A 10,280-nucleotide genomic window follows, 5' to 3' on the forward strand; every position below is an offset into this window, starting at 1 on the left:
AGAACTCTTAGGAAGAAAAAAACTATTCAAATATAAAATAAGTTATGGTAATAAAATATTAAAGAGAAATATTACCTTCATAAGATGGAGAAAAGCCCAATGTCATGCAGTAGATCTATTTCTAACTTTCTGAGGAACCTCCACACTGAGTTTAAATGCAGTTACATAGAACAGAACAATGATGTCCCTACTGTATATTATGGGCTGGCAAGTAAAAAGCCCAGTGCTACCTCTTTTGGAGTTACTGGACAGTGAAATCCCATAGGCATCCCCAAAAAAAATACAGACTATTGCAAATGTTCTTGATTAACCTCAAGAACTCGGATGTAAGATTTTATTGCCGAAGATACCACATACTTGAGTCATAGAACATGGAGAAATCAAGCTGGTGCTGACCTGGAGGTTTCATCCTTACTGACTAGCTTTCAGAGTACTTGAAAGTGCTATGCAAACCACTGGAAGAAAAAAGTGATCATCAGCCTTATCCAGATATGAATTCTGAGAGGTATAGTAACAAACAACCTGTGTAATAATGGCACAAATGGCATGGGCATAACCAACCATCTCTGATTGGATTTAAGGCCCACTCCATAACATGAAATCTATATCTGACATCATTATCTAGACAGGCCAGAGTCCCCAGGCAAGCACCTACTACTATTCTGCTAAATGGAGACAGTATTAAAATCACTTCTAATGACTTACCAATATACCCATAGATTGTTGCATCTCTCAGTCAAGGTGCAGAGAATAAGAGACTGCAGTATGTTATTAATGAGTGTATCACACTCCCTCCTCCCAAGGCTCTGGGATTGTTACAGAAAGATTGTGAGAGCCAGAGGTGGTGGATGGCTTACAAGGAAACAGTATCTTCCAGAACACAGTATGGCAGTTGCACATTTGAAATCCTAGTGATATACATAAGACCTGTGCAAAGTAAACCAGACAAAATCCCAGCATGGAGATGGGAGGGTTGTCTTGGTGTGTGTGTGTGTGTGTGTGTGTGTGTGTGTGTGTGTGTGTGTGTGTGTGTTTGCATCAAACGTGAAATACAAGTGGCCAGTAAACATGAAGAAAACGTTCATCTTCACTAGCCACCAGAGAAATCCAAATTAAAGCTGTGGAGATTCCCTCTCACCTCAGTCAAAAGGGCAGTCGCTAGGAAAACAAGGTTTGGGGAGATGGCTCAGTAGGTAAAGTGTTCACACACAAGCGTGAGGACCTGAGTTCAGAAGTCCACCCCAGAGTGCACCTGGAGTGACATGGGCACAGGAAGATCCTTGCACACTCACTGTCCAGTCAGCCTAACTAAACAACGATCTGTAGGTTCAGTGACAGAACTTGACTCAAAGACAAACCATCTTTAAAGGGAGGGAAATGAATGAGTCAGGCAGTTTGATGTTAGCCTCTGGCCTTCCCACATGCCTCCAAGGGTGGGTACACACGAAAGTGCACACACACACAAACAAGAGGCAGAGGAGGGAGGAAGAAGGAATTAAAAAAAATGCTGGTGAGGATGTACATTGCTGATGGAATGTTAAACTAGTCCAGCCAGTTTGGAAATCAGTATGGGGATTTCTCCAAATACATCTTCCATATGACCCAGCTATACTACTTCTGGACATTTACCCAGGGACTCCAAGTCAACATTTCAGACACTTGCACGTCAGTGTTTATTGCAGCACTATTCACAATGGTTGAGCTACAAAACCAACATTGGATAAGGAATAGATAAAGGAAATAGGGCATATATACACGGTGGAATTTTTGAGCCATAAAGAAGAACGAAGTTAAGACATTTGAAAATAAAACTGGCTGAAACTGGAGGTAGTTGTATTAAGTGAATTAAGCCAGTCTCTGAAACAAATGATTGATTTTATATAGATACATGAAACCGTGTATGAGAGAGAGAGACAGAGAGATGAAAATAATCTGTCTGAGGGAAACAATGGGAGGCGAATGGGTGAGGAAGAGGACGGTGAGGGTGCAGAGAATATTCTCAGCATGCAATACATACCTGTACAAAAACGTAAAGCAGTACATTAATTAATTAAAAGATTAATTAATTAAAAGATTTGCTGGGCATAATGGCTCAGGCCTGCAATCTTGGCATGCAACAAGTTGAGGCAGGAGAATTCAAGTACAAAGACATATTTATACCCCGTCTCAGGAAAAATTAGGAATAACGATTAATAATAATAGTAATACCAATAATGATGATGATGCAGAAACCTGCAAGCAGTACTTCTGCTGTGCTGGAGTACTGACTCATGATAGAACAGCAATAAAGAGACTGTGTAATTAACACTGTGTCATGAACTTAGGCCACACACACATCACAGGACAGTAGGAGTCTGGAATAAAGATTCTATGAAGCAGTATTGTCTAAACTGTGATATTATTACCTTTAAAAAATAAGGCTGCTTCATCAAGGCCTTGTTGCTACATTTACTTCTCATGCATATACAACAGCAATAATATATACATTATTTCCACCTGGACCATTCTTTTTCTCTTATCTATGGGTATAGTAGAATGCCATTGGGAGTCATTTTATTGCTCTGTTCCTCTAGCAGAATGGCAGTGTTTAGTTTTCTCCTATGCCCGTGGCCTATCCAGTCTCAGCTCCTTGGCCACCTGAGCAGTGTCATGCATGGGGGGGGCAATTATTTTTGAGGCGATTTGCCTTGAAAAAAAAAAAAAGAAGAATGGAAACGGGCCATGCTGGCCCTGTACTTACTCTCGGCTTCCGGCCGTCCAAAGATGTCTCCTTTGCTGCCTGCTGCCCACGAAGACACAAACTGCTAGAAACAGAGTTTTAGGGTGAAGAGGCATGCCCCTTCCTCCCAGGATACTTCAGACATGGTGGCATCTGCAGATTCTCCCGTTCTTGTTTGCACCACGGGGAAAGAGAACTGGTTTAAAAATGTGTTTTATTTCTTCCTTCTGCTATAAAGCCATCTGTGGAATCCTTAACTTCAGATTGTATGCTTTTGCATTCTTCGATGGCCTGTTGGCTGTTCCCCTTTGCCTATCTTTTTTTTTTTTAATTTACTAGTCATCGTGACTTTAAAACCCAAACGGGGGCCAGAAAGAAGGCTCAGGGGGTAGGGGAACTTGTCACCAAGCACGTGTGTGTGAATATAAATATATAAATGGAATCACTATAAATCCAAATGTACCAACTCCAATATCCGAATTACCTATGAGTCTATTTTCTATCGTCTATTTTTTTTCTCTTGGCATGCCTATTAATTTTTGATTCAGTGACAGACATCTTGAATCTCCAGATGACATGGTCTTCCTATAGAGAGGGCTTGTCCTTTACTGAGAAGACTAAGCAGAAGCCAACCATCCTAAAACAGGCAAGCTTGGCACTAGCTTGAGACTGGGTTGCAGTCTGAGTAAAGTTCTAACACTTTGTTTTCCTCTTTGGTGTAGTTCTCTGGGGCTTTATGTTATGGAAGCCATATCTTGGTTGAGACTCCTTTACTTAATTCCATTTTACCTTTGTATATCTGCCGCTTAGGAATTCTGCTGAATTTAGCTTTACTGGGTTTCTAGAAAAGGTGTAAGCATCCATCTTGAGGTCTAGAATGTTCCAGGGGCCCCACTGGCCTTACTGTCCCTCCTAGCGGGTATCAGCCAGTCTTCACAGAACCGCCACTGAGCTCCAGGGAAAGTGACCACAGATCATCTGTTTGCCACACAGTTGAGCTCTCCTTCCCAGCCTTAGCCAGCCCCTTGAGTTGTCTTTGTCTCAGCCCTTCTCTGAGACTTTGAAGCAAATACTCGTTAGTTTAACCAGCATTTCCAGTTGTTCTTGGCAGGAGCGTGAGTCTCCCACAGACTGTCCTGATTGGAAGCAGAAATCCAATGAGTCTATAATTGGTGTTATTATAATTTTCATTTCTGGAAGTTACAATCTGTTCAGTTCCAAATCCTCTTGGTAATTTTTATAGTCTAGCTATCTCATTTTTTTTATCCTTGTTGTCCTATGTTTTGCAGCATGCATTCAATACTTGTTTTCCCATCATTTGAGTACCTCAAGTATTCATGCTGTTTGTGCTGTGACTCCTGCCTACAGTTACTTCGCCTGTGGCCTGGAGTGTTTGGTGATTCTTTAATATGAGCTTGAACTTGTGACTATTCTCTGTGCTTTGTGTCAAGAGCTGTGTTAACAGCAGGTTCCTGCCCAGACACTTAGAGACAGATGTTAACCTTGGGTCACTTCTAAAGCTTGATTTGAAATGTATTGGGTCACTTAGACGGTACTAATTTTGTCAAAAATCCACATGGAGGCTAATTTGTAATCATAAATTTTGTAGGGCAAATATTCTTTTGTCCCCATTCATAGCTTGGATTCTAAATGTCTATCTTTGTGCAGGTCCCAGGCTTTGTCTCCTGTGCCCTGATAACATAATAAGCAAGACTCAACTTTACCCCATTAACAGCTACCCTTTGGGTTTTACTTATCACTTGGGATTCCTGCTTCTTCTTAGAGTGAGGACTTTAAATGTTCTTTACTACTATGTTATTGGTGGATTAGAAAATATAATTTTTGTTTTCTGTCCCAATATTTTTAGTTTACTGTAGGAGGGACTAAGTAAATCATAATGGGAAGCAATAGTCTGGATTTGAGAGAAAGAGAGAGGGGAGGGGAGGGAGAGAGAGAGAGAGAGAGAGAGAGAGAGAGAGAGAGAGAGAGAGAGTCGTACTGCTAATGCCCTGAACTTAGTATCACTTGTATACATGAGTAAAATGAGCAATAATTATTTACCTTCCAAGAACAATAACTGTAGCTCTCTGTCTCCACCAATAACTACAAACAATTTTTCATTAAAGAACAGAGAGTGATTGAAGAGTCCAAATTAGCCCTGGCAAGGAAAAATAACAGCTGCCTAAAATGAAATGTTTGAGTTATGAGCCATGTGCCACTTTGGCTTATCGGTAGCCAAAAGCTTCGAAATCCTTATTCAATTAGCCGTGTTGCTGGGGAGGGTCTGGTTGCCCTGCACAAGAGCAGCCTGGTGATGAGTTAGGAGTATCCATGACACGCAAGTCAGACCTTGCAACTCTGTTTTTGTTGTTTGAACTTTCCTCTCTGTTGTAGCTAGGGATCCGGCGTGGAATTTAAACACTTGTGTGGCAACTCCGTTCCTTCAGCCATTGTGTTGTTAAGCTCCAGCTAACGAACTTTAACACTGGCTCTAATCAGGAAAGACTTAGAAGCCAGCAGCCACCAGCAGTTCTGGTTTTACAGCTACAACTATACGGTTTATCTGTCTTTATGGCATCTAGATGTTCTTGCCTGCCCAGTCCAGCCACTCCATAAAAAGTCTTCAAAATACATATGAAAATTGACTTACCAAGATGTATCTTTTAAAAAAAAAAAGTGAAAAACTTGGGAAGTGAGTTTCATTCCAAAACTTCATCTACGCTAGCAGAAGCTTCAAAGTGTGTGACTGTTTTCACAGAGACTCAGATAAAATGCAGAAACCAAGATTACATAATATTTGAGAGGTGAGAACTGAGAGGTACAACAGGCATGTATATTGTCTCATGTGGCACTTTCCTTCGCCACCAATGTTTTTTAGTTGCTTAGAGATTCTCTTGACCATGTCACAAAGAATGTCTCAGACCCATGTGGATTATGCACACATGGACGTGCTAAGAACAAGTGCTGGGTTGAAAATCTCTGGGCTTCATTTTGCTTCCAAGCATATTTTGAGTCTAAAATCTAAGTGATTGAAAAAGGAAAGACAGTATCTTCTGTAATTCGTACCTTAGTTCTAAAGACAGTGCTGAGAAATCCAAGTATGCTTGGAAAGTTTCAGTAATAGTTTGACATCAAACACAACAATGCTTCTGCTTTGAAGAATCGTACTTCAGTTAAATGTGTACTAATTACTAATCAATATGTAGGGCCATGTTACTTCATCGTTTTGTCACTTTGCAAAAAATAAGATGTTTTTTGCATTTTAAACGTGGTCATTTCATAAAGAACAGTCATGAGGAATGAGAATATATAATTTCGTTTGCCAATAGAACTGTTTTTGAAGGTCAGAAATTGCCTTTCATTTAAAGCTCCAAGAATAATCACGTTATTCCTGCTTTTATAGAGACTGTACAAACATTTATTATAGGCTGAAAGTTTAAATATCACAAATATTGTTGTCTAAATTTTAAGACAATTATCTGGTCCTGTTATATTGGGTCTTCTTATGAGTCAGCTGTCTAGGCCATCCATAGACCTGCCCTTCTAGGTTTATTTTCATGTGGGTGGCGAGGAAATTAATAAGGTAGAGCCTGTGTTCCAAGCCCATATTTCCAGTGAGTTCCTATGCTGTACTTTGATTATTTAATTCATTTACCATTTTAATCCTTTACTCAATGAAATCTGCTTTCATTTGTTTAAATCTGATTCATCCTTCAAGAACGCTTACATGCCACCTCCTACAAGAAGCATTCCCTAATTAGCCCACCCCCACAGCCAAGTTTCTTTCTGTTCTGTGTGCCTGGTGGCGCTGTCTGCAGCTCTCTATTGAGGTGGTTATTAAGTTTTCTCTCTCCTGAGTATTCCTGTGCTGTCTCCCATTAGAAGGCAAGCTTCTGGGGGTCAGGCTTCGTTCTTGTTCATTTCATTGCTCAGGTAAATACTTGATGGATAATCATTCTTCTTCAACAACAAAACCTGAATTTTCAATTGGCAATAGTTTTTGAACCATTCGAATGATGAGCATCTCTAAGGAAAAAAAAACACGTTGAAAGATTAAAATTCAATATCTTTGTCTACAGTTATGGTAAAAATAGATTTATCACATCAGCTTGTCTAGCACTGGGACAGATCAGAGCCAGTGCCTGCCTGAAGCTTGTCGGGTTTTTGTTTTTTGTTTTTTGTTTTTTGGTTTTTTTTTTTGGTGACTACGTCCATTTCAAGTAAAAGACTACTGAAAGGTTTTGTTGCTGCTAATGATGCTATTGTTTGGGGCTTTTGTTTAGTTGGTTTGTTTTAAGCCAGGATTTCTTGTGTAGATGTTAAAATGTGGTCCAAACAATCAGAAGTTTGAAAACCTACCCTGATGAAGTGAAGCCATGGCTTCCTTTTGCTGACTCTAAAAGTTCTTACAAAGTTTCCACACTACTGAGCAGTCCAGTTACATCATCGCTGAAGAAGAGCAGTAGCTAAATCTCTTTCCAGAACCAAGTACATCCAAACTTAGCAATAGCTGGTGAATAAAATCCAGATATCAGTCAATGTGGTGTCCTTAGCTCCTTCCTGTGTTGCTGCATCTGCTTTCAGTTCCAAAGTCACTCAATTCCCTAGAAATACCTGAGGTTTTTGCAACTATGGATTGGGTTATGTGCTTTCTTCGGTTTCTAGTTATGTGTTATTCTTTCAAGCCCTGAGCTGCATTTGCCGATATTTGAGAGGATGGAGGAGCATGAATATTGCTCCCCAAGCTATAATTCCAAAGATGAATATTTAGTTACTAATTTTACGTCTCTAATTAGTCTCCACCAGTTGCCACCATAGAACATGTTAAAGATCCTCAGGCTTAGGGTATGTGCTGTTCCGCAGAAGCAGGTCCGTTGTGTCAAAGGCTTTCTGAAACATTGAAGCATAGAATATTACTTTGTGTGGCTATGACATCACCACACTGGAAACTTTAAGTTGTTTTAAAAGTATTTTCTTCTCATAAATATGTCCTAACTGTATCTAACTTCTCAGTAGAGTGTGTGTTCTGAAATTGTTTCCACTGTGTACATTGCAAAGTTAGCCATCCTGATTATGAGTGACTGCCTGCTGAGTGATTCATTTCAGGAGTGTTCTGTTTGTAATTTTCTAGGAAATGTTGCTTCTTTACTCATCAAGGAAGAGCAAACAATGCCGCCATTGTTTACCATGTGAAAAATTAAAATTATCTTAACAAAGAGTATCCACATGCTGGCACACGGCCAAGGGAATCATATTTGCCTTAAGGTAGCAAAAAACGTTAAGAGACTGACTGTATCCATTCTCAACTTGGAGTTCATCAGACAAGAGAGCATTATGGATTTCTAGCTTTTGGGTTAGACATCTAATGTTCTCTTAGCTAATTATTTTTCACTTAGAATTATCTCTTTAATTCTAGGATCTCCCATCTCTTTGGAAACGTGTGTAAAACATATCATCTTCTTTTACAAGTCTCACATTTGGGTAAAATAAGAACATGTAAGAATTTGATCGTGTGCCACTAGCAGACATTTTCAAAGCTGGGAAAAGGTTGTCAGCCACACTGCCTCCCTGTCTGCTGCTGCTAAGAGCTGAAAGCTGTGTCCTCGTGGTTAATGTTTTGACAGATTTCATTGGAAGGCTTGCTGTTGTAAATTCCCTTTGAGCCAAAATTTAACATGTTGAATGCTCACCACTGACTTTTACTGTTTGCGATCCAGAGAAGGAAATAAATCAATATGCTATTTTAAATGACAGGAGTGGACAGCTTACCTCCAGTCCAGTGGTACACATCAAGTTTGGGAGAAATTCTCTTTCCCTGTCCTGAAGGCCTTTAAGTTATCACTGGAAACATATGTAAACATTTTTTTGGTGACTAGAGCATTGGAAAAGATACCAAAGAAAACATTGTATGATTTATGTATCCTCAGTAAATTTTATAATCAAAATATTTCATTTTAAAAAAAATTAAATGTAACACATCAAAATGTGATTGACTTAAGAGCTCTGGAGCAAACCCAGTTTACAGGCAGCTTCTCAGCGCTTAAGTTAGTGAGACCTCATGATGTCTTTTATCTGTTATAACTACTCAGGGCATGTTGTGAACATGATCCCAGTCATTGCTATTCCCTGGAGACTGCAGATCAACATTGTTCCCCTCTCTAGGACATCTTCAATGACTATGACCATTAATATTTATTTATAAATACATTTGTACACAGGCTCAACCATGACACATTGGATGACAAAAAGAGTCAGTTACTTGGTTATTTAGCCTAGACTAAATCAAATCAACAAATATTTATTGAATGTCTACTGTGTGCAATAACCCTGGGCTGGGCAGCTTTTAAAAGCCACCCAACTTCTCAAACTGACAAGTCAAAGCATTATTTTTCTTTCAGGCCTTCCAGAAGCCACTTTCATGTCCTTGAAGTGACAATGTGTATGAAGACGACCAAGAAAAGAAGGTTAATTCACAGAGTGAAAACAAGAGAAAGAATACTCTAAAATACCATCGATGGACTGCATCATGGGTTATGTATGTATGTATGTATGTATGTATGTGTATATGTTTGTATGCACAAGACTATATCATGTATGTGTGCATCTGTTCATATGCACATCTATCCACACAGAGAACAATGAGTGTATGTGAGAGAAATGACTTGTGCTTCAGTGACGTGAGAATAGAGACTAACATTTGAATATATTAATAATAATACTAATATTCTAATCCAAAGCTTTGCTTGAAAAAATATGCTTTATAGTTTGATTGTTAAGCCCTATGAGGCCAACCATCAAACCAAAATTATTGTTATATTATAGAATGGATATTCAACCTAGAGTCTGCTGTTCTGCAGATTTGTAGCTTACCCTAAAGTCTGTTATGGGATAACCTCATCAACAATAGATTTCTAACCAAAGACTTGACTTTTACATGGTTACTATAGAAAGTTACCGAAGAAGTCTTAATAAGAAAGTGACATCATTAGTAAGAGAAGCTGCTGCAGAAGTGACATTCAAGACTCTAACTGATGTGAGAAACTAAATAAAAACTACTAGTAAGAGGGAAACTCCGAGAACTTCCCTTTCCTGTTCCAATCTCTGCCTTTCATTTTGTTAATTGTTGTAAAGAAAATAGTGTCTATGATCTGTATCATGTAACTGAATACATTGTCTTAGAGATATTAAAGGAAGGCTGACAGTAATTTCCATATTTGCCAAATGGTATTAATTCTGGGTGTTTTACCCAGTAGGTGTGTACATGGGTTGGCTGTAGACAATATTATCATTCGGGTTTTCATAGGGAATATCTTTTTTTTTAATTTTTTTTTTTTATTTTACAATACTATTCAGTTCTACATAATAGCCACAGATTCCCTTGTTCTCTCCCTTCCTGCCCCCCTCCCCTTCCCCCCAGCACACCTCCCATTCCCACCTCCTCCAGATCAAGGTCTCCCCCGAGGACTGGGATCGACCTGATAGACTCAGTCCAGGCAGGTCCAGTCATGGGGAATATCTTGTGTGAACTTAAAAATATTTATAGAAGAGACTTACTTTCAAG

The 10,280-nt window shown here is 39.2% G+C and overlaps 1 protein-coding gene across 5 annotated transcripts in view; it reads left to right on the top strand.

The window, feature by feature from the left end:
• The window catches only part of Mipol1 (mirror-image polydactyly 1), a 303,018-nt gene extending 292,961 nt beyond the window's left edge, over window positions 1–10,057 (top strand). For 3 of the 5 annotated variants that reach the window (XM_028869747.2, XM_028869748.2, XM_028869749.2), the window contains exon 11: window positions 9,118–10,044. In XM_028869747.2, the coding sequence (XP_028725580.1) occupies window positions 9,118–9,223 (106 nt within the window). In that variant the 3' untranslated portion in view covers window positions 9,224–10,044. Of the gene's footprint in view, window positions 1–9,117 lie in introns of all 5 variants that reach the window. The other 2 variants (XM_028869753.2, XM_028869754.2) reach the window with 2 other exon arrangements.
• Window positions 10,058–10,280: the final 223 nt, after the last annotated feature.

The sequence above is a fragment of the Peromyscus leucopus genome, chromosome 14 (assembly GCF_004664715.2).
Source record: "Peromyscus leucopus breed LL Stock chromosome 14, UCI_PerLeu_2.1, whole genome shotgun sequence".
Classification (NCBI taxonomy): Eukaryota; Metazoa; Chordata; class Mammalia; order Rodentia; family Cricetidae; genus Peromyscus; species Peromyscus leucopus.